Raw genomic sequence first — 26,110 nt, 5'->3', positions numbered from 1 at the left:
GTTTTGTATCTTCTCTAATAATGGACAAAAAATATTATGGACTATTAATAATACAAAATCGAAGTAGAATTACTCTCTAAAATATTTACCATCAGCAAGGAAACACCCTTCATGATTAAGCATTGTTCAAACCGATCAACGGTTCTCCCGTGATAAAGTGAGAGAAGTGTCAGTGATTTGCGTTTCGCGAGAGTGTTCTCTCTCTTTTTCTTCTTAAATTATTTTATTTTCGTTTATAATTTTGTAGAATTTTATCCTGTAGAGAAACTATTGATAATTTATTATTTATTATTAACTATTAAGAAACTATTGAAAGAATTTTATTGTTTTTATTATTGCAATTATTAAAAGTCTCTATAAGGTTTTACCTATTTTGTACAACGTGTGAAAATCTATTTTTCTCATTTAATCGAATAGGTCTTACCTCTTAAGTGACAATTAATCCTCACGAGAAATGAAAAATTGATCATTAAATGAGTCATTATTCAAATCGTTCTTTCAAAACGTTGTGTTCGAGTAAGTTGCAGTAATCCTTTATCTGAAACTTTTGACGGGAAAGTTGAGTTTCGCGGGCGACAAGTTCGTAACGAGGAAGTCCATTGTTAAAGTAAGAACAGGCACACGACAAAATTATATAAGGAAGCGATGGAAAGTTGGAAAGAAAGTCATTATGGAAATTTATTCGCTCTATTCAGGGTAATTTCTGGCATAACATGTTTTATATGCGGTACATCATTTGTCAAATAAATTAAATTTCTATAGACTTTCTTTCTTAAACTATAGTAAATCCAATATCTTAAGTTACAATGAAAAATATGATTGGACTTAACACAGTTTACCTCTAGCAATGAGATACAGATAAACAAAGTGTGTTGCAATTTTTCGAAAATTTCCCAAAGTTATGATTTGATCATCGATTATAAATTGTTAAGAGACAGGAAAATAATAATAATGGTAAAAAGTAAACGTGTTTATGGAAAGTGCTCCAATGGCTATTGGACCAAGCAATGTCTAAATGCCAAAACGAATCTTTTCATATCAGTGTTTTCTGAAATTTATTTTCACTATTTAGGAAAAACAAAGGTTGAAAGTTGTTTGATGAAGTACAAAAATGACTATAATTTTAGAACAACATGGAATAAGACTAATGACTAGACTGCGGATCTTTATGTAAATTCACATTTTTATTAATCGAATTAATGAAACGGAAGCTTCGCAGAGGGCTGTCTCAACCCCTAAATATAATAGTTCGTATCTTACTTTAAGTATTTTTTATATTTTTGCATATTAAATGCATTCTGTAGTTTTTTGAGGATTAAAATTTTCCATAAATGCATAAACATCCGCAGTCTACTAATGACTAATAGATTAATATGACTAACTCATAGATCCTTATTTCATGTATATTTAAATACACGTGTTTCAGTATCCAACAGAATCAGTGTCTGATTCCATATTTAAAATTTCAGAACGCTTAAATATTATATTTTAACAACTTATGTTGAATTTGATTGATGCACTGGCATGAATACATATTCTAATTAAAAGAAAAATCGTATTGTAAGGTAATCGTCAACATGAAAGGTATCAATAAATATACGTGCGATCAATGCCCGTAAATCTAGTGTTAAAGACACGGTGTACCCGTGAATTATTTTACGTATGTTTATTTATACATGCGGTATTTCACATATATTAATTCACGTATATTTAACTACGCGAGAATTAATATATTTTAATTCGTGTAATTCTCGGAATATCGATATTAATTTACGAATTCGGGATATCATTCCATAAGTATCAAAGTTTAACTACAAAATTGAAGTAAAACATTTCTAAGAACAAAATTTATTGAATACTATCTGCTTTCGTACAAAAAAAAAAAATTAAAGTGTTAATATTTTAATTATCAAAACAGAGGATTTAATAAATTTTGTTCAGAAAAATATTTCATATCATTTTTATATTTAAACCATATTATATATTCTAAATTCGCAAATTAATATCGATATTTTCTGAGAATTGCATAAAACATTTTTATGAACAAAATTTATTGAATATTACCTGCTTTCGTGCAAAGCAAAAAACTAACGCGTTAATATATTTTTTAACAAAACAGAACTAATTCAATAAATTTTGTTCCTAAAAATATTCCATTTCATTTTTATACTAAAACTTCGATACTCGTGAAACCATATTCTAGATTCGTAAATTAATATCGATATGTTCTGAGAATTGCATGAATCAATACACTTTAACTACAAAAATGAAGTAAAACATTTTTATGATCAAAATTTATTAAATATTATCTGCTTTCGTACAAAACAAAAAACTAACGTCTTAAAAACTTTTATTATCAAAACAGAGAATTCAATCAATTTTGTTCATAAAAATATTTCATATCATTTTTATATTGAAACCATATTATATATTCTAGATTCGCAAATTAATATCGATATTTTCTGAAAATTGCATAAAACATTTTTATGAACAAAAATTGAATATTACCTGCTTTCATACAAAAAAAAAAAACTAACGCGTTAATATATTTTTTAACAAAACAGCGAACTAATTCAATAAATTTTGTTCCTAAAAATATTCCATTTCATTTTTATACTTAAACTTTGATACTCGTGAAACCATATCCTAGATTCGCAAATTAATATCGATATTTTCTGAGAATTGCATAAAACATTTTTATGAACAAAATTTATTGAATATTACCTGCTTTCGTACAAAAAAAAAAACTAACGCGTTAATATATTTTTTAACAAAATAGCGAACTAATTCAATAAATTTTGTTCCTAAAAATATTCCATTTCATTTTTATACTAAAACTTCGATACTCGTGAAACCATATCCTAGATTCGTAAATTAATATCGATATGTTCTGAGAATCGCATTAATCAATACGCTTGAAATACTACACGTGTACATACACGTTAAAAACCGCAATCTCTAGTTTGTCATTGTATCCTCGATCGTCGAATAAAATAAACAGTGCATATTATGAAACATCCTGTAGGTGGATCTCAGGAGGGGGATCCAGTGTCGCACGGGATCGTGTGGAGCATCGTCGGTGGTTGCATGAATCGGCCGGTGGAGAAGAGGCTCGTGCGTATGTTCCGACGAACACAGCATCGTTTCCACGATCCGATCAAGGAGAGGGGTAAGTTGACCCGGTAACCCAGTTTATTCCCGGGGGTTGAATGAACGGCACTGAGCGCGATGACGTCATTCTCGACCTCATTTCCGGTTCCCGGTACAGCCAGCTATCCCAGCTCCGTCCCGTTGACCCGAAATTTCTCGTGAATCGAAGGACGCTCGTTCATCCCGAGCCATTCTGCCAGCTATGAATGAATTTTCCTCATGCACGTTACACGGCTCGAAAAAAATCCCCCGTGCTCGCGAAAGAAACGAGTGATCCGGATAACTTAATCCATTAATCGTCACCAGAATATACGGCTGTAACAATCGTAATAATGACGACAACATCGAATATACGAAACGTAACCCAAATACGAGCAAACGAGTATTTCACCCTACGAGCAACCTCTGCATCGGTTCTCGACTCCCCTCCACCGTTATTTGGCACCTCCTGCGATTCGCTTATTCGATCGGTCGATTTAATAATATCTCGTAACGAGTGACGCACGGAAAAGTGGTTCTGGGTTAAAAAAGTAATAGCTGGAATATCGTTTTTTTTCATTCGAAGATTAATTTTTGAAAACGGTTGTTTTTAACCTGTGACCCGCTGGCCCCGGGGAGACCGTAGGCAGTTATCTGAGGATCCACGAAATTGCACATAGAAATTTTAAATATTTATTTTCAAATTATGAGAAAAATATCAATTTTATCTTTTGAATGCTTTGACATTACGATAATTATTAAACTAAAGTAAATCTGTGTCTTGTATAAAGAAATTAAAAAGACCGTAGACAGTTATCCGAGAGTCCACGTACTTACACATAGAAATTTTAAATTTTCAGTGCATATGTTGTGTCAAAAAGTATCACTTATATCTCTTCAATGCTTTGACATTACGATAATTATTAAACTAAAATAAATCTAGGTCTTGTACGAGATTTAAAAAATTTTTTTTGTACAAGATAATTTTTAATTTTAAAAATTTTCTTAGCTAAGCTGTGGATATAGAAGAGCAGTGAAAACGTTGACGTCTTCGGAAACTTTCAAATACTAATATATGTAGAAACAATAATATTTTTTTGAGATACGAATTTTACAAACACAAATTATTTTTACCTCGATGACAATTCTCGATCAACAATTCTTTCCAGTTTAATATTAATTCTATCAAAGATGCAGACCTAGCCAAGGATAAACTCGTTAATCTTAAAACCCAGAACTTGTCAAAAGCTAAATCAAAAACTAAAAAAGTGTCGGATTCTACAAAACATCTTTCTTATTTAACCCTCGTCTTGTAGAACGATCTTTTCATTCTGTTTTGTGCATTATATCTGTGCAACTCAGGATTGTCAAGATTAATCGAGAAACATTGATTTAACTAATATTTGAGAACGTTATTGCAAAGTACATTGCATAGAGAGACCTCCAAGTTCGTGACCTCTATTAGATAACGAAAAGAAGTCCGTCGAAAGAAAAGGTCAAGAATCACTGCTTTAGAAAATCGATTTCGTTATAAATGTTTATTGTGAGTACATGCAATAAGAGTAATTTATAACCACGAGCACTGTTTTCTTATAACCGAGCTCGTGTGCCCTGCGTAGTAACATAACAGAGACGTGTGGAGAGATTCATGAGGTTGAACTAATCGACCAAGCGGGCGGTTAGGTTACGTATCTTCGAAATCGATATCCTCGTAAACGAAGGCCGTTATACCAAAAAGTTTTATCCTACGATTTCAATTTATTTTTTGCATATAGTCAGTTATTACTACGAATATTAAAGGCGTGAAAAAGAAAGTCATTCCATTTTTATCTTAGAACTTTTCTAAATTATTAAGATAGAAATTAACAATTTTCTTTGTACAATTCTTGTAAATCAAGGATCTGTTTATTAACGCCAACTTCTTGAAAACTTTTAGTCGCGTCAATTTTCGTTTTTTACAAAAGAAGTAACAATTTCAGTTAAACGGTTGTATGCAAGTTTTGAAGTTGAACAGTTAATAAAACATGTGTGTTCTATATAAACGATTATAAAGTATTTTTATTTTATTTGAAGCACTGATAAATTTCAGTATATTTATTCTATCAACCTTATAGAAACGATGATTTATCATATAAACATTTTATTAACTTATTATGATAACGTAATTTAGTATGACGCATACAACCACGTGATAATAGAGACCATTTAATTATGTATTGTATTTATTTACGAATCAATTAAATACGACACAGAAATACATAATAATTGATCCATTATGATATCATATTACAATACATTAATATTGTATTATAATTACGAGTGAACAATTGGTACATTAATTCATATAGTAGAAATATTTGTCACTTGAATTTTAGCAATCTTTTATTTGGTATCAGTTATGTTTTCCAAACACTTAATTTCAAGGATACTTTCTTCTAATAATTCTGTGTATATAGAGTCTTCGACCACCCCTGGGAAAAATATTAATGGGGAATCCTAGAGGCCAAAATAAGACGAAAATCAAGAATGTTAATTTGTTAATGGAGGTTTCGTTAAAAAGTTATTAACAATTAAATTCAAAAATTTCAAATCGTTCTGGAAAAATTATTTTCGGTTGCGGAGCTCAATTACAATCATTTTTTGTCATTACACATACCCCACAAATCCTACCCACTTTCTAGAAAAAAATTCGAGAAGGTATGAAATTTTTCGACGGAAAAAAAATTTCAAATCGTTCTGGAAAAATTATTTTCGGTTGCAGGGGTCAATTACAATCATTTTTGGTGAATAGACATACCCCCAAAATCCTACGCATTTTCGAGAAAAAAAAATCCTCACCGAAAATCTAATTAGATGCCTAATTCAACAAAAAAAGATTTCAAATCGTCTGGAAAAATTATTTTCGGTTGCAGGGGTCAATTACAATCATTTTTGGTAAATAGTCATACCCCCCAAAATCCTACGCATTTTCGAGAAAAAAATTCCTCACCGAAAATCTAATTAGATGCCTAAATTTTTCAACAAAAAAAGATTTCAAATCGTTCTGGAAAAATTATTTTCGGTTGCAAGGGTCAATTACAATAATTTTTGGTCATTATACATACCCCCGAAATCCTGCACATTTTCGAGAAAAAAATTCAGTACGAGCGGAATTTTAAACGTTAATAACTTTTTAACAAAGCCTCCATCAAAAAATTGGTATTCTTGATTTTCGTCTTATTTTGGCCTCTAGAATCCCCCATTAAAATTTTTCCCAGGGGTGGCCGAACACTCTGTATAATGAGAATTTTGAATGAATTATTATAACTACAATACAAACTTTTTGTCTCCGTATCTTAAGTGTAGAATTTTTCTCTATTAAAGCAAGGTACCTCCCAGAGAATTTGAAAATCGCTCATTCCTATCAACATTTACAGTTTATTTATTATATTCAGCTACACATACACAAAATTTCCAGATTGACATTGGTCTCTTGTTTTCCAAATAGAACTATGCACGATGGTTTTTAATAGTCGTTGAAAAGTATAAATTGTTATTCTCTGTTATTTAATATCCACAAACGTACATCTTCGAGAATACTTTCTTTTCCTATTACCGTCTACCCTTCGCTTTGAGAGACAATTTCCAAGTGAAAAATGGATGTTCGAAAAACAAGCACTGCACCTTCGGGACTTATCACGCCGAAGGGTCTCTCTTTCAAAGCGTTGCCTCGGATAGAAGGTTTGCATTGTAACGCCATGTCCATTGTCCTTTGGGGATCACTTTCCAGCGCAAAATTTACAACCATCATGGTAAAATGAAATTAAAGGATACCTCTCGCAGGAGCGTAGCGAGAACAACAAAATGAAACTTGCCCCACACGATGAAAACTGCTGTAGGCAATTCTATAATCACATTACAATAAAACTATCTATAAGAAACGTGATGGATCTCATAAAATTTAAATTTGAAGATTATCTTTTTAATTTTTTTTCAATAACATTTTTCCTAACGTTTTCATATACTTCTTGTTATTTGTTAAATTTCTTATCTAATACTCAACACTGTAAGGGGATAATGTACTGTAAACATTTCAAAAGATAAATATCTTTTTGGTCCAAAATCTGAAAAATTTTCAATATATAGATTTCAAACGTTACATTCTGTTTCGTTATTTATTTCAATATATTTATTGCGATTCAGAGAGTTCGAAAGTTCTAGAAATCCAACTTATTTACGTTGAGTTACCTTAAATACTAAATTCATGAGCGACAAAAAATACTTCTTTGGAAATATCTCACACGTGATAAGTCGCATATTTTCACGTATTTCTTGGACTGGACAACCCTTTCGAATAAAATAAAACAGAACTAATCAGGAAATATCGCGACAGGATGTAATTTATTTATCCTACGAGTGCACAGGGTGACAATCGGACGATCACGGCCCTGATTTTGTAAGCCCATTGAGGGTGTTAGTGTCAGACAGGTTTTTGAGGCTTCGGTTGTTAACGAAGTCGATTGTCCAGGTGAAATGTACACCATGAATCGCCCGTATACCTGCCATGGCAGGCTTTTCTTCACGAGTGGCTCAGGTGTCGCTTCAGGTACCAAGTCCACAAATCACGAGCGTGCAAATCGCGCAAAAATTTCCTCTCCGATGGACGGTTTGCCCACCTCGCTGGGCATTGTCGTTTCGCAGCAGGGGTATTTCCCGAAAGGGGGCGGGGGTGGAGGGGAGTGTCTTCCGAGAATTTACGGGATCAGAAGAGCCGTACGAATTTCACAAAGTACGAGGTGCAACGGATACCTTACGCGTGACGAATACTTTCGAGACCTTTACTAGCCCTTTTACCGGGCATTACAAATTGAAACGAACTTCCAGAAATGCGAGAAGTTTCCGGAATGACAATGAAAACGAAATAAATCTGTTCTAAATTACATTTTTTTTTTCAACATAGTCCCCTCGGAGCACGTTTCTCTAGTTGTTCTATTTCCACCCGGAAGTGACTTTCTTCGAGATCACCAAAACATTCGTTTACAGCCTTCAATCCATTATGATTTGTAGCAAATAAATTTGTTGTTTTTTGTATAATACACTTTGCAAACAAAATACAAAAACAGTGAATAGTTATGTTTATTTAAAAAAAAATACTTTGATTTCAATAAGTGTCGTGAAACTTTGCAAACAAAATACAAAAATGGTGAAGATTTATATTTATTTTTAGAAAAAAATGATTTCAATAAAAGTCTTGAAAAGTGTACATTTTCCCAGGTATTTTTAAATGATACATAGAAAATTTGTAAAGTACCATAAGAATTAAGTGCTTTCACAGATAACAAATATGCACACTTTAATTTGTAGAAAATAAATTTTGCTGTCTTTTATATAATACACTTTGCAAACAAAATACAAAAATAGTGAAAAATTATGTTTACTTTTAGAAAAAATATTTTGATATCAATAAATGTCGTGAAAAATATTATCCAAAGTATTTTTAAATGATACACAGAACAGTTGTAAAGCACCATGAGAATTAAGCGCTTACACAGATAACGTTAACGCTCAGGTTTTGCAGCGCTGTAAATTGCCATCTTGTTCTGTGGCTCGTACAAGTATGCATGCTTTAATTTGTTAAAAATAAATTTTGCTGTATTTTATATAATACACTTTGCAAACAAAACACGAAAATAGTGAAAAGTTATGTTTATTTAAAAAAATATATATTGATTTCAATAAGTGTCGTGAAACTTTGCAAACAAAGTACAAAAATAGTGAAGATTTATATTTATTTTTAGAAAAAAATGATTTCAATAAATGTCTTGAAAAATTAGTAGTATTAAGTGGTGCACAGAAAAGGTGTAAAATGTAATGAGAGTTAAGCACTTCCACAGATAACGTGAACGCTCAGGTTTTGCAGCGCTGTAAATTGCCATCTTGTCCTTTGGCTCGTACAAATATGTACGCTTTAATTTGTAGAAAATAAATTTTGCTATTTTTTATATAATACACTTTGCAAACAAAATACAAAAATAGTGATAGTTATGTTTATTTATTAAAAAAAAAATATTTTCACTTCAAAAATGTCGTGAAAAATATTATCTAAAGTATTTTTAAATGGTACACAGAAAAGTTGAAAAGTACCATGAGAGTTAAGCTCTTCCACCGATAACGGTGAACGCTCAGGTTTTGCTGCGCTGTAAATTGCCATCTTGTCCTTTGGCTCGTACAAGTATGCTCGAGCATTTGGCGATTAATATCGGCGCACGACACCAACATATAAACATTAGTGTCGCAAGAGGGATATAAATGTTAGTCGGAAGCCCCGTGCGCTTTAGTAGAGCTGATTGCTGCGTCTCGAGCAGCACGATGGAATTTTTGAGTTTCGATGTGACGAAGAAAACGCTCGCGTTGAAGAAGGCCGCGGTCCCTGAACCGAAACCGGACGAAGTTCGAGTTAGGGTAGCATACGCTGGAATCTGTGGAACCGATCTTCACATAATCGACGTACGTCTGCTACCATAACGGTTTATACACCAATCGATATCACGATAAAATTGTACAAATGTGCAAAAAAACATGTTATGCTCCACGAAATGGGAAACGTTTGCTGTTGCATCTCTAACAAATCACCGTGTATATTAATTCTAAGTCAGTGCTGCTGAAAACTGCTTAAACTCGTGCGATTTATCGTGACTGCTTTCGATATAATTGAAACTCGCGGTGTTTATCTTATATTTAGATTCTGGATCTCTATTTTGTTCGCGTAAAATTCTAGAAACAATTACTTATCGCGAAATAAACTCCAGTGTTTTTCAAACTGTGGTCCGTGAAAGCGTCGATGGAGAAGAAAACGAATTACAAATTAATAAAATACCAAAGAAAGGCAGTGGAAGCTAAGAAGCTTGAAAAAAACAAGCTGTAATTTTCTGTACAATTTATGTCATCTTACTCTGCATTTATTAAAAGTAATAACAGCAAATTTTCGAAAGAAGGACTTTACAATACTAATTAATAAAAGAAATTAATTTATTATCAAATGGGATTAATAAATCTCTTATCTTTCCGCCACAGTTTTAATAAACAACGTGCACAAATCTTAAATGAATAAATACGAAACCGTTGAAACAAATTTTTAAAAAATGTAAATGCATTGTATAAAAAATAATTTTGAAGTATATTTAATCCATAACAATTAGATTCTATAGTTCGACAAAAAATTTCCATCGTCGATGGGGGTCGCGAGTAAGTGAACAAATGATAAATGATAAATTAGGTATCTCCGCGAAAGTGTAAAACTTTAGAGCACTTTAGCTGAGTTAAGTTATAAGCTCAGTTTCTCATGAATTCTTAAACCAAAGCCTACATTCGCCTCGTGAACAGTGTTGACAGTTTTCGTAAGCATAGTTCCAAAATGGCTGAAGGTTAAAAGGTTTAGAAACGTTGTTCAATGTATGTCGACAACGTTTGCATTGAACATTCTGTTGCAAAATTAAATTTTTTAAACTTTTAAAATGAAAAATTTGTTTCTTCTTACAGCACGTTCTTTTCTAATATTTACCAACTGAACAATTAATTTTCAAGGTTTTTCATTGCCAAGGCGAAATTTTACGAGTTAACAATGTTAATTATTAAATTGCAGACTAAACGTTTCTATTCTCATTCAATTTAACGTTTGCTTCGCTTTTATCGTCTAATTTAAATATTTACGATTTTACTAGTGTACATATATCCACGAACGATAAGAATAATTTTCTTCTATGAACGTTCTACAAGAATAGTGCCTTTTTATTCAATGTTTACGTGACTTAAGCTGTCCTTTATCAATTACATTTCACGATTATGTCAGAGGCTATTGCGTAATTTCTCGCCGCGTTAAAGTCTTTTAAGTGGCAAAAGTTACGGTTACATGATACATACATATATATATTGTCCATGTGATAAATATTGACCTAACGCGATTTGAATTGTACGCAATGTGACTTATTGATTGCATACTGTTGTGTATATAATTTAAATAAACTGATTGGAATATTCCCACGAACGTAAAAATAATTTTCGTCCTTTGGAATATTTTGGTATTATTATTTAGTATTATGTATTATTAAATAAAGCCCAGAATGTCCTCTACAATTCCATTAATTTCTTCATCGTATTTACATGAATGTATTGTTTCGATAACAAAAGCGCGCGAAATTTAAATTTAAAAATTCTATTCTATAAAACTTTAGAAACCAAATATAAGCAATTGAAATAGTAGATCACGAATAAAACCAATGTATATCAATTTATTTTCAATTTGTCATTTTCATTGTTTATTTAATTATTTTACTTTGCCCATCTCGATAAAAAAGAGTTGTTTCTTATGGTACTATTGTTTGTTGATTTGGTATTAATTGCAAGGAAACTTTTCAGGGATCGTTTCCATGTAAGAAGGAAGGTTTCTTGACTCTTGGCCATGAATTTTCGGGCGTCGTGGACGCAGTCGGTTCGCATGTCAAAAGCTTGAAAGTTGGCCAAAATGTCGTTGTCGATCCCAATAGCGGTTGCAACACGTGCAATTACTGCCACGGCGGGAATTACCACTTTTGCAGCGCCGGTGGCATAAACCATACAGTGGGAATCTTCAGGGATGGGGGATGGTCCACCCACGCAATTGTTCCTGAATCGCAGGTTCGTGCTCCTTTCAACGATTTCCAAACTCTCAAACCTCCGATAGCTTTATTTCTTAATAAACCGTACGAGTCTCTATAATCCATTTTAAACCGCTTGACAATATTCAAGTATGTTCGAAACGTATGTGTATTGATCATTTTCTCACTTTTTTACGTTTCCTAATAATAGCCATCACTAGACTGCGAATTTTTATGCAAATTCATATTTTTATTAATAGAATTAATGAAATGGGAGCTTCGTCTCAACCCCTAAATATTTTACCCCAGGATATTTAGCCACTTTTAGAAAAAATTGTAATGGGAGATTCTAGAGACTAAAATAAGACGAAAATCAAGAATACTAATTTGTTGGTTGAGGCTTCGTTAAAAAGTTATTAACGTTTATAGTAGCTGTTCACAGACTGGCGCTCTGCAGGCAAAACTTTAAATGTTAATAACTTCTTAACGAAGCCTCCATCAACAAATTGGTATTCTTCATTTTCGTCTTATTTTGGCCTCTACAATCTCCCATTAAAATTTTCCCCAGGGGTGACTAGACACCCTGTATAATAATTCGTATCTTTAAGTATTTCTTATATTTTTGTATATTAAATGCATTCTATAGTATTTTGTGAATTAAAATTGCCCATAAATGCATAAACATCTGTAGTCTAGTCGTTACTAAAAAATTACGCTGTGAACAGAACTAGAATTGTGAACCCCGTGACTACTATTTTTAAAAATTGTACTTGAATATTGGCAAGTAGGTTTGAAACGTATGTGTATTGATCATTTTCTCACTTTTTTACGTTTCCTAATAATAGCCATCACTAGACTGCGAATTTTTATGCAAATTCATATTTTTATTAATAGAATTATTAAAATGGGAGCTTTGTCTCAACCCCTAAATATTTTACCCCAGGATATTTAGCCACTTTTAGAAAAAATTTTAATGGGAGATTTTAGAGACTAAAATAAGACGAAAATCAAGAATACTAATTTGTTGGTTGAAGCTTCCTTAAAAAGTTATTAACGTTTATAGTAGCTGTTCACAGACTGGCGCTCTGCAGGCAAAACTTTAAATGTTAATAACTTCTTAACGAAGCCTCCATCAACAAATTGGTATTCTTCATTTTCGTCTTATTTTGGCCTCTACAATCTCCCATTAAAATTTTCCCCAGGGGTGACTAGACACCCTGTATAATAATTCGTATCTTTAAGTATTTCTTATATTTTTGTATATTAAATGCATTCTATAGTATTTTGTGAATTAAAATTGCCCATAAATGCATAAACATCTGTAGTCTAGTCGTTACTAAAAAATTACGCTGTGAACAGAACTAGAATTGTGAACCCCGTGACTACTATTTTTAAAAATTGTACTTGAATATTGGCAAGTAGGTTTGAAACGTATGTGTATTGATCATTTTCTCACTTTTTTACGTTTCCTAATAATAGCCATCACTAGACTGCGAATTTTTATGCAAATTCATATTTTTATTAATAGAATTAATGAAATGGGAGCTTCGTCTCAACCCCTAAATATTTTACCCCAGGATATTTAGCCACTTTTAGACAAAATTTTAATGGGAGATTCTAGAGACTAAAATAAGACGAAAATCAAGAATACTAATTTGTTGGTTGAGGCTTCGTTAAAAAGTTATTAACGTTTATAGTAGCTGTTCACAGACTGGCGCTCTGCAGGCAAAACTTTAAATGTTAATAACTTCTTAACGAAGCCTCCATCAACAAATTGGTATTCTTCATTTTCGTCTTATTTTGGCCTCTACAATCTCCCATTAAAATTTTCCCCAGGGGTGACTAGACACCCTGTATAATAATTCGTATCTTTAAGTATTTCTTATATTTTTGTATATTAAATGCATTCTATAGTATTTTGTGAATTAAAATTGCCCATAAATGCATAAACATCTGTAGTCTAGTCGTTACTAAAAAATTACGCTGTGAACAGAACTAGAATTGTGAACCCCGTGACTACTATTTTTAAAAATTGTACTTGAATATTGGCAAGTAGGTTTGAAACGTATGTGTATTGATCATTTTCTCACTTTTTTACGTTTCCTAATAATAGCCATCACTAGACTGCGAATTTTTATGCAAATTCATATTTTTATTAATAGAATTAATGAAATGGGAGCTTCGTCTCAACCCCTAAATATTTTACCCCAGGATATTTAGCCACTTTTAGACAAAATTTTAATGGGAGATTCTAGAGACTAAAATAAGACGAAAATCAAGAATACTAATTTGTTGGTTGAGGCTTCGTTAAAAAGTTATTAACGTTTATAGTAGCTGTTCACAGACTGGCGCTCTGCAGGCAAAACTTTAAATGTTAATAACTTCTTAACGAAGCCTCCATCAACAAATTGGTATTCTTCATTTTCGTCTTATTTTGGCCTCTACAATCTCCCATTAAAATTTTCCCCAGGGGTGACTAGACACCCTGTATAATAATTCGTATCTTTAAGTATTTCTTATATTTTTGTATATTAAATGCATTCTATAGTATTTTGTGAATTAAAATTGCCCATAAATGCATAAACATCTGTAGTCTAGTCGTTACTAAAAAATTACGCTGTGAACAGAACTAGAATTGTGAACCCCGTGACTACTATTTTTAAAAATTGTACTTGAATATTGGCAAGTAGGTTTGAAACGTATGTGTATTGATCATTTTCTCACTTTTTTACGTTTCCTAATAATAGCCATCACTAGACTGCGAATTTTTATGCAAATTCATATTTTTATTAATAGAATTAATGAAATGGGAGCTTCGTCTCAACCCCTAAATATTTTACCCCAGGATATTTAGCCACTTTTAGACAAAATTTTAATGGGAGATTCTAGAGACTAAAATAAGACGAAAATCAAGAATACTAATTTGTTGGTTGAGGCTTCGTTAAAAAGTTATTAACGTTTATAGTAGCTGTTCACAGACTGGCGCTCTGCAGGCAAAACTTTAAATGTTAATAACTTCTTAACGAAGCCTCCATCAACAAATTGGTATTCTTCATTTTCGTCTTATTTTGGCCTCTACAATCTCCCATTAAAATTTTCCCCAGGGGTGACTAGACACCCTGTATAATAATTCGTATCTTTAAGTATTTCTTATATTTTTGCATATTAAATGCATTCTGTAATTTTGTTTAAATTAAAATTTCCCATAAATGCATAAACACCTGTACTCTAGTCGTTACTAAAAAATTGCTTACGTTGTGAACAGCACTAGAATTGCGTTGTTTTGTGAATTAAAATTTCCCATAAATGCATAAACACCTGTACTCTAGTCGTTACTAAAAAATTGCTTACGTTGTGAACAGCACTAGAATTGCGTTGTTTTGTGAATTAAAATTTCCCATAGATGCATAAACATCCGTAGTCCAGTCGTTACTAAAAAATTACGTTATGAAGAAGACTAGAATTGTGAACCGCGGGACTACCATTTTTAAAAATTGTATGATAAGACTAACTAATAACAGCGGAAAATAGTTGAACGTAAACATACGTTTAGAAAATCTATTCACGTCGTGCCTCGAATAGTTTTACTACGCAGTAAACGGCTTCGTAAACTTCACAGAGTTCGTTTTAATCTTGTTAGGTCAAAGGGATAAGGTGCGCCCTTTTATCGCGGGTCATCCGGACCCGAAGCAGCAGAGTTTAATTTTCGTCGAAAAGAACGAATACAGAAAAATAACAAATTTAATTTTATTTTTTATTTTGGTCGTTTTTAGGTCCATTTGTTACCCAAGGGCATTCCGATGCACATTGCTGCACTCACCGAACCTTTATCGTGTTTAGCTCACGGATGGGACAAGATTAATCCTGTTCACGTCGGTGATAATGTGCTTGTAATTGGTGCTGGAATAATTGGCCTTCTATGGTCCTGCTTGTTGCATTTGCACGGGCTCAGAAAATCCGTGACGATCAGCGAACCTCAAGAGAAACGACAGGAGATGGTATCTAAACTCAGTACGTAACGAGCACAAACACAAAATTAGGCAATTTATGCCCTTTGATTATTTACACATTACATTAATCAAAACTTGTTCTTTGCTACTACCATAACTGTACTCCTGGTCTCTTTGTTTCTCATTATTTCTTAATTATCTGGTTTGTTACGAACAACGAGAAGAATATTTAAATCGTTAACCTCTTAAACACTATCAATCATCCGCATTTTCGTATTTCTCCACATCTCTTTCCTAATCCATGTTGAACTTTATCGTACAAAACAATGAATCCTTTTCGCACGTAAAAGAGCAACATGAATCATAACGACTGCCATGGTTTCTTGTACACAGAACAATGGAAATCAAGATTAAACGAACAAGATAAAAAACATTATTTAGCTGTTAACAAATCTCTCGAAACAACGTGTCATCCGCTATACAAGTTACCAAATTACAATACTAAAATAATATAGTATAAATCTGTTTTCCAGATCTAGATTACGAAATAAAAAGACCAGATCAACTGAAAGAAGGATTCGACTTGGTCGTCGATTGCAGTGGATCAGGCCCAGCTATGGAAGCAGCTGTGCCTTTGTTGACTCGCGGTGGTCGTTTATGTGTGTTCGGTGTTGCCAGTCCTACGGCGAAATTGACCCTCGAGCCTTTCCAGGTAATTACTGACTCACGATTGCGTCATTTTACAGACACTCGAGTCATTAATTTCCTAGCATCGGTGAATTATGAAAGCGTTGCGAGTAAGATTGAACAGTTTTAATGTTTACTTTGTTTCCCGACAGATTTACATGAAGGAGTTAAATATTGTAGGTGTAAATATAAATCCTTTCACATTCCCAAAGGGATTGGCTTTATTGAGCGCGATGGCCGATAGGTATCTTGATTACGGTAAGCTAGGTATTAAGATATTCCCTTTGTCTGAGTACCGCGATGCCTTAGCAGCGCTGAAACGAGGGGATATCAGTAAAGCAGTTTTCAAATTATAAGAATGTCAAGTGGCAAAACGAAATAAAGAACATACATTACTTTTTAATTGATTCCTGATCATTTTATCCCGAGGAGATTTTTGGAAGTCAGGTCAGGAGCTTGAAGTTTTATTACAAACGCGTAGTACATTAAAAAGGCAAAAGTTTGACGCAAGTTTTGTTTATTAAAATCCATATTAGTTAAAAAGTAAATATAAAATTGCAAACTCGTAAAAAGGTCATACAAAATCTTACTTATTGAGATTCTATGTTTCTGCCCTTACGATATCGCGCAGTTGTCTGAAAGAGACGAAAGAAGATCCCTAAGTTGAGAGTATGCAGACTGTATGCATAGTAACACACGTATAAAATATCCTAGTGAGAATTGTATAAATAATTTCGTCTACAATATACAATCATTAACCTATCTCTAAAACGAATTACATGCTTTGCATCACGATCAAGATACTAACATGTATATTAATTTCTCTTTTTTTTTTTCTCATTTGCCAAAATTTACATAACAAGGCAGCTATAGAGTATTGCTACTTTGAATTTTTCTAATAGAGCATCAACAAGTATTAAGTATTTAAATTGTATTGCTGCACTTTTGAGCTCCTACCAGAGCTATCTGGAAGGTTGTATTGATACATTCGTAACATTATTATCAATCACTTCCTTCGCGTCTATCAGTTGTACTGATATATGAAAGGACTATAGAATATACATATATATATATATAATCGAACTATTGGTACGCAGTAATATTACTTTTTTTCACTATGCATCACTGTACTTCGTCTGGAAATGTTAGTTTTGTACCTTGCCAACGTCTTTTATATGGCTGGCCCCTAATAATTTTATATTATATATTTTCTAGTAATAATTCAATTTCGGTTGTAAATAACTACAAAAATAATCATCTAAAAAATGTTAAAAACAAGTCAGGCCTCTAAAGTTATTCGTGATCTTTCCTAATATCTATTAAGAATGATGAACCACAGTACTATCAGCAGCCACTTCGACAAGCTGCATTGACTTGCTGTTGCCCACCGAAGTCCAGGGTAATTAATATTTGGTGTAAAAATTTCTGCAAATTATATCATTTTGTATACAAAATGAAGCGACTTCATTTAAAAACGCTTAATAAACAGTATGAAATATGGGCTATTCTTCCGAATGGCACTCGCAGCCGATCGACATCAAATTTAGAATTAGGTATACCAAATGTAAAATTTTAACTTCGGGAATTTAATAATTTTCGAGGTTAGATTTCGCTATTTTCCATCTCGACAACAGCATATTTAGGTTGGATCAGAATAGTATATTACAAGCTAACATTTTCTGACCAACAAACTTAAAATTTTTTTACATATATAATTCACAACATTTCTTTATCGATATCTTGGAAACTATTTAATTCTCAAAGCTAAAACTTTATATACGGCATCCATTCCCTCTCCGTCCTCCTTTCTAAATTTCATGTCGACCGTGAGTGCTGTTCGGAGGAATATCCGAAATATAACATACAAAAGGAAAGAAAACATATTTAAGATAACATACCTCATAACAACTGTAATAAATAAAACTAAGACTACCATAGGTGCTGAAGAGACAGGCACTACTCCAGTCCCATAACGGGCTTGACCACAAGCTGGTGGACACACAGGGACTGTAGTTTCTGCGCAAAGAAACAAGGAAAAATCTAGAACATGCTAGCTACTAAACTCAATAAATAAATGCATGGAAAATAATATTGCAAAATGAAATTTTCGTTCTTCAATATGCGAAGACGAGATAACAAAATATACTATACATAAAACTGAAGCAAACATTTATACGTATAAAAGAATAAGAAATACCATTATTACATTATCATGCCAAATTAATAAATACACTTATATTTATCTACTCTACAATTTTATGTATCTAATATTACAATCGAGGAAGTGAATTTTATATATTATGTGTTCCCATTCATTTATGACATATATACGTACCAAACAATTCAACTTTTGTTTCCGCAGTTCCTAATTTATTAGCAGCTCTGCACACATATTCTCCATATTGTCTTTTCTCAATTGTAATCACTCTGATTGTTGTATCTGTATATTCGTCTGCAGTGGCAAAATGTGATATGCTATAATGTTGATTATTGGACAATGCATTATCATCCCTTAACCACATAATAGCTGGCGGAGGATAAGCTTCTACGTGACATTCCAAATCCATATCATATTGTAAGGCTTGGCCAAGACGAGGTCTAGGCGCTGTGATCACAGGTGCAAATTCAACTTCGACGTTGATATTACGTCTAGCTCCACGTCCTACTCCATTTTCAGCAACACAATAATACGTTCCACGATCTTCTTTACGAATTGCGGGAATTTTCAATGTATTGCCACTGTAATGTTTTTATTTTAGAATCAGTTCGTATAAATATCTTTAATAATGAAACACTAATTACCTACCGGTAAATTGATCCACCAGTCGGCAAAATAGCATTATTTTCTCTGCGCCATGAAATTCTAGGTGAGGGAAATCCACCTGCGTAACATTCAAGTTGCACAGGTTGTCCCTCGCTAACAACTACAGATCTGGTTGAATTATCACTAATAATAGGTGGTCTGCGAACTTGCAGTTCAACGTTTGCAGTTACATAATTATTTAAAGATATTAAAACTTTACATTGATAAAATCCGGCATCGGTTTCTTGTATGTCTTTTATCTAAAGTATTCATAAACATTAATGCTTTTGTATATTGACATACACAGGTAGACAATAAGATTATCATATAACATGTTCTTAATTACCTGCAATAAAAAGCTAGATGTAGCTTCATCGTACCTAAGTGCAAATCTAGTGTCTCTTATAATTAAAGAGCTACCATGCGAAAGAGGTAGTTGGTCATTTGCGATATCTTTATTAATTTTTGTCCATATAACTGGATAATCTTGCGCATATTGAACAGAACAACTAAACTCTACAGTTCCCCCGATATCTTTAATTTGTTCTGGAGTAATGTAAGATATCGTTGGTGTACGCTGACCCTTAACTAGTAAACAAAATAATATATTTTTTATGTACAAATATCACATCGCAATATGAATATAATATTTTCAGCATAAAAGCTCGGTATTCCAAGCGAATATAAAATGCAAATTATAATGTGACCGCGTAAGTGTCGCATTACAAATTGAAATGTAAAAATGTTTTATAAACATTATGTGAATTACGCGATATTGGTTGCCGATAGTGCCGCTCTGTCAATGAGCTTCCGATTAAAATGTAAACATATCAAAACATTGAATTTGTATTACGTACAATACAGTACGTGCAAATAAATCACTTTGCTCTTTACCTATTTGTAAAAAGGCGAACACCAAAATTGAATGAACAGTCTTCATTATGACACACCCAATGCTACTCAACACGCCCGAATAATCTTCACTTTTCTTTGTCTGTGTGGTGCAGTGTTATATACACTTATTTCACTGACGATATGTACTTATTAACCTATTTGACGATTCGAACGAAATGGTTGTTGCTGAATGCAACAACCCACATTAACGGTAAATTACCTATCGTCGCCGTTGTTGTCAAACAACGCAAATAGATAGGAATCAAACGGAGGTAATGCTCACAGGCAGTGTGGCCAGATCTGGCATAATTGAGTGCATCGAAATCGACAACAGTGACGACGAACTTCCTTAGCGTCTAACGGAATGGTGGGGATAGCAGGCATACACTACCGCACGAGCCACGTGTACGTGAGCTCGGCGCTTGCGCACAACTTCGGGAAATCGATAAAGAACGTTAGTGTGAGCCTTTCCTTCTTGCTCTTGTAAAAGACAAAACAACTGAAATACGACCTCGCGATAAGTGGCATACGATTCCAAGCCTCGACTGTCCCAGCATTTTTACTTTCCGACCTATGTAAGGTATAAGGAAATTTATAAAGTATCATAATGGAAAAAAAATTTCGAAATTTTTTTTTAGCGGAAATACACGTTTTAGGACCCCCTCATCATATTGTGACTACTACAAAAAAACATTTTTTTTGTTCCTATGCTATTGACATGATTGCATCTAAACGGCTGAACGAATTTCAATGAAACTTAACATTTAAGTTTTATGTTCTCGTTTCAAGGTCTCATTAGATTTTGAGCGTGATCAGCTCCCATATAATGATGATTATACGTTTTTAGTTTTATAATTATTTCGATACATATACATCATTTGTAACAAATTTTTAAAGCGATTTATATAAATCTTAAGAAGGATTAAGATCAAATATACTTTTCTCCTATCTTTTCTAGAAAGGAAAAATTAAACGAAATCTTATGCATTACATACCTACCTAAACCACATTAAAAACGTATTCCACAAATATTTTAGAATAATGTTGTTCAAAGCAGTCTTACTCGTAAAGGGTTAATTAAGGGTTAATTAAAATAAAAAACCACTCTTAGCCAGTACCGTGCACGCTACAGAAATAGATTACTACTGACTTTTCCCACTATGTTTTTTAATAACCGTATCAAATTGTTACACACTGATTTCGTTTAATTTTTCCTGTCTAGGAAAGATAGGAGAAAAGTATATTTGATCTTAATCCTTCTTAAGATTTATATAAATCGCTTTAAAAATTTGTTACAAATGATGTATATGTATCGAAATAATTATAAAACTACAGACGTATAATCATCATTATATGGGAACTGATCACGCTTAAAATATAATGAGACCTTAAAACGAGAACATAAAACTTAAATGTTAAGTTTCATTGAAATTCATTCAGCCGTTTAGACGCAATCATGTCAATAGCATAGGAACAAAAAAAAAATATGTTTTTTTGTAGTAGTCACAATATGATGAGGGGGTCCTAAAACGTGTATTTCCGCTAAAAAAAAATTTCGAAATATTTTTTTCGTTATTGAAATTCACTTAGTCGTTTAATGCATTCATGTTAATAGCATAGGAACAAAAAAAAATATCGTTTTTTTCAATAGTCACAATATGATCAGGGGGTCCTAAAACGTGTATTTCCGCTAAGAAAAAATTTCAAAATTTTTTTTCATTATGATACTTTGTAAATTTCCTTATACCTTACATATAGGTCGGAAAGTAAAAATGTCAGTCGAGACTTGGAATCGTATGCCGATTATCGCGAGGTCGTATTTCAGCTGTTTCTCTTTTACAAGAGCAAGAAGGAAAGGCTCACACTAGCGTTCTTTATCGATTTGCCGAAGTTGTGCGAAGTGCCGAGCTCACGTACACGTGGCTCGTGCGGTAGTGTATGCCTGCTATCCCCACCATTCCGTTAGACGCTAAGGAAGTTCGTCGTCACTGTTGTCGATTTCGATGCACTCAATTATGCCAGATCTGGCCACACTGCTCACAGGTGTCTGTTGACCGAAAATAAATATGGCGAATGACGCTACATCGCTGATCAAATAAAATATTAAAATATAGTACATAGATTATAAACTAAGAAAACTAATCGACTCAACTTATACCGCTGATTTAATTCCATTCTTCTATAGACTTTTATATCCTCGCGAATTATAGTTACGATCGATTGACAGAAATGGTTGTGCAAATGATTCGTCCAGTTCTTTTAAATTTGTAATTTAGTACCTACATGGTATCGCTTGTACAACGGAAAACTTCGTTAAATTATTTTCATGACTTTCCTACAGAAATAAGACTTTGTCTTCGACTGTTTTACATGCAATACTTCATCGATGTAAGTCCTTCGGATATTATACGGAACATCAGATACGAACTTTTATTCTTCTCGCGACAACAAATGATTTAAAATTAATAAGTTAGGGTAGAGATTCCTCGGGAACAGATTACTCGAAAATCAATAATGATGCGAGGATACGTAACAGGTCATAATAAATGAAGTAAAGGCTTATACAATTCTTATCAAATTTATGAATCATTGTAAGGCGATATTATAGAAAATCTGAGATTCGTTTATTTGTAATAGCAATAAATAGTGACATTTATGAGCATTATAAACGTACAAAGGTGAATCGTCAATTTATAGCGAAATGTCAGAGCAGTATATAATTGACAAACATTCTCCATCGATTACTTTAATTAACTATTATTGTACGTGACTTTCAGGTAGGTCTCGTTACGAAGGTTACGTTATTTAAGTTATGGATAATGCCAGGAATCTAGTTTTGTACTATTTCAGGAGAAGCGGGTGTATGCATCTATCCACGTAACTAGTTCAAGACAAGCTCATTGCCATTAGTTTACACGTAATGACATATTGGTAATCGAGAAATTGGAGCGGTTTAAAAATAGGAATTGACCATTCCAGATACGTCGCTACTCGATTATTTCCATTCATAGTATCTACGATATCAAAATAAATAATGCGTATGTTTCTACATGGTGTTCGGCCACCCTTGGGAACAATTTTAATGGGAGATTCTAGAGGCCAAAATAAGACGAAAATCAAAAATACTAATTTGTTGATGGAGGTTTCGTTAAAAAGTTATTAACGTTTAAAATTCCGTACTGAATTTTTTTCTCAAAACTGGGTAGGATTTCGAGGGTAGGTCCATTCACCAAAAATTATTGTAATTGACCCCGGCAACCGAAAATAATTTTTCCAGAACGATTTGAAATTTTTTAATTTTGTCGAAAAATTTCACACCTTCTCGAATTTTTTTCTGGAAAGTGGGTAGGATTTTGGGGGTAGGTCTATTCATTAAAAATTATTGTAATTGATCCCTGCAACCGAAAATAATTTTTCCAGAACGATTTGAAATTTTTTAATTTTGTCGAAATATTTCACACCTTCACGAATTTTTTTCTGGAAAGTGGGTAGGATTTCGAGGATATCTATAATGTCCAAAAATGATCGTAATTGATCCCCGAAACAGAAAATAATTTTTCCAGAACGATTGATATTTTTTTTTCGACGAAAAATTTCAGCACCCTACCCCCGGTCGATTTTTCTTAAACATTTGTTTTTTATTTTTAATAAATTTGTTTGACGCTGTACGTAAATGTTGTCTAATACTTTTTTGAAGATATCCATGAGCTCTACTACCATACTAAATTTTAATGAGATATTTTTACTATTGTAGGAGTTATGGCTGTTTGAAAATTGGACCCTTTTTAAGGGGGTTTTCTCATTTTACGAGGTCAAGGAACAACTTTTCGAATATTTTTGGATTTCTACATATTCTTCGCCAAAATACACGTTATTTGCCGTATGAAACAGTAAAATCCTCCAATCCGTTCAGAAGTTATGACATTTTAAAGATTTGCATGAAATTTCAGTGAAGCACTTCACATTAGATTTTCGATAAAGAATTTTTTTCTCGATAATGCTTAGGAATTCTGGGGTATGTGTAATAACCAAAACTAATTGTAATCGACCCGTGCAAACAAATCTAATTTTTTTAGAACGATTTGAAAAATTTTTTTTCGCTAAAAAATTTCAGTACTCTCCGAATTTTTTTCTCGGAAGTAGGTAGGATTTCAGGGGTAGGTCTATTCACCAAAAATGATTGTAATTGAACCACGCAACCAAAAATAATTTTTTCAGAATGATTTGAAATTTTATAATTTAATTTTTTAATAACTTTCTAACGAAGCCTCAGTCAAGAAATTGATATATTCTTAATTTTTGTCTTATTTTGGCCTCTAGAATTTCCCATTAAAATTTTTCCCAAAGGTGGCTGACCGCCCTGTATATGTACAAGTCTACAAAAGTTTATATACAATTTATTTATTACGATATGTTTATATTGTACATCTTTTTTATTCGTAATTGTTGTGGACTTCGATGAAAAAAGAGGACAAATCGATCGGAAAACAAATTACTTTAATAGGACAAAAATTAAGTTTACTAAAAATGAAGAAATACTGATTAAACTAATTTTAATTATCATTGGATATTACTTTCAGTTGAAATGCATATTCTAATATGCTGGATTTTCGGGTACTAAATATCATAAATAGCCACATAATTTTTTAATAATTATAGTACTGATATCTTTATCGATTGTCTTATATGCATCTAAATTTCGTAATGGCCTTGAATTTACGTCTGGATACATATATAAATTACGTTCGATTTATCAAAAATGTCTCATTTTTATCTAAAGCAATCGTTTATAAAGTATTTGCTTATACTGTTAAGTTTCAACTGAACTTTATTAAACTTTTAATTATACAATAAAAACAAATTATATTTCTGATTGTACATATTATAATATAAGGATAAATTAAACTTAAACATTTTCAATTTTTCTTTTCTGTAACTGCGCGCATTCTTCTTTTTTTAAGCGTCTTCTTAGCGTCTCTTCTTCTTATTTTTACCAGTGTTGTCAACCCATTTTTAATAACTACCAAATTCTAACATATACAATATGAAATAAATCATTTAACATGTTTATAAATTTTTCTTTCTCCATTTTTAATATAGATGCCATTTTATCAATACACACTTGCATATAATTTAATAGAAACTATTTGTCACAGTTTCCAGATCTTCGTATGCAAGTATTCTTTTACGCCCAACGTGGAACAAAGAAATGAATCGAATCTCAAACTACAAACACATTTATTAAAAAACAAGCCACTCGTGGCATTTAGTTTCGCTTTTGCAAATATTATTTTCTACTAAACAGAACAAATGTATAAAGTTGCAGGAAGTTGCACGATCAAAAACTAAGGTCCGACCCTACTCAACACGTTACGTTGGTTTCATCGTCGAGCGCGCGGAACTTATTCACCCCTCTGGTGGTATTTCAAGTTCATGAAAGAGCCTCTCCGTAACATGCTATACGGACACGATACGTAACACATGTTGTGCTCATACAGTAACCATAGCGATTCGAAAACCTCGTTGCTCCGAGTGTTCCACGATTGTGGTGGTCATCCTCACGCACACGCGAGCGGAACTCACACGTGTACACACGTGGAGTCCTGCACGTGACAATGGCGAATATCGTGCGTCCGCGCGTGTGTGTGCGAACGCGTGTAAGGTTGCACGAACAGGAAATCATGAATTGTGTATACGAACGAAAAGGTTGTTACTCTTGAGGCTCACGATGCATCGGTGTTGCGAATGCTCGCGGAAAAACATTCGTGATCGTCTGTTACGCGAACGAACGGAATTACGTACGTGTAGAAGAGCCACGAGTGGTGGTAGGATAACACGAGTACATGCTTGCAATTACACGTGTGTCGATTCGTTCAACGGCGCGTACACATATAGTTGCTATTCGTAAATAACCACGCACGGCCATACGCGAAACATATAAGTATCGTCCTGCCACGAGGAGGTCAGTATGTGTCACAGTATCGCAGTGGAAGCGACCGGTGTCACCTGACGAGCACGAGTACGAACACGTCGTT

The 26,110-nt window shown here is 33.0% G+C and overlaps 2 protein-coding genes across 2 annotated transcripts; one reads left to right on the top strand and one right to left on the bottom strand.

Annotated features, from left to right (window-relative positions):
- Window positions 1-9,443: 9,443 nt before the first annotated feature.
- LOC122401788 (D-altritol 5-dehydrogenase-like) lies at window positions 9,444-16,781 on the top strand. Its single transcript, XM_043404143.1, has 5 exons — window positions 9,444-9,615; window positions 11,524-11,781; window positions 15,515-15,752; window positions 16,225-16,403; window positions 16,531-16,781. Exons 1-5 carry the CDS (start codon window positions 9,478-9,480, stop codon window positions 16,732-16,734), a joined length of 1,017 nt encoding a protein of 338 aa, XP_043260078.1. The 5' UTR covers window positions 9,444-9,477; the 3' UTR covers window positions 16,735-16,781.
- Window positions 16,782-17,666: 885 nt separating this feature from the next.
- LOC122401786 (lachesin) lies at window positions 17,667-20,370 on the bottom strand. The gene is made up of 6 exons (XM_043404142.1): window positions 20,076-20,370; window positions 19,528-19,769; window positions 19,185-19,441; window positions 18,714-19,117; window positions 18,277-18,394; window positions 17,667-17,803 (listed from the first exon to the last, which is right to left on the bottom strand). The coding sequence occupies exons 1-6, from the start codon at window positions 20,119-20,121 to the stop codon at window positions 17,782-17,784; spliced, it is 1,089 nt and encodes a 362-aa protein (XP_043260077.1). The 5' UTR covers window positions 20,122-20,370; the 3' UTR covers window positions 17,667-17,781.
- Window positions 20,371-26,110: the final 5,740 nt, after the last annotated feature.

This window comes from Colletes gigas, unplaced genomic scaffold (assembly GCF_013123115.1).
Source record: "Colletes gigas isolate AHSC1104 unplaced genomic scaffold, ASM1312311v1 Colletes_gigas_Sc00028, whole genome shotgun sequence".
Lineage (NCBI taxonomy): Eukaryota > Metazoa > Arthropoda > Insecta > Hymenoptera > Colletidae > Colletes > Colletes gigas.
This window is presented reverse-complemented; position numbering and strand designations above follow the sequence as displayed.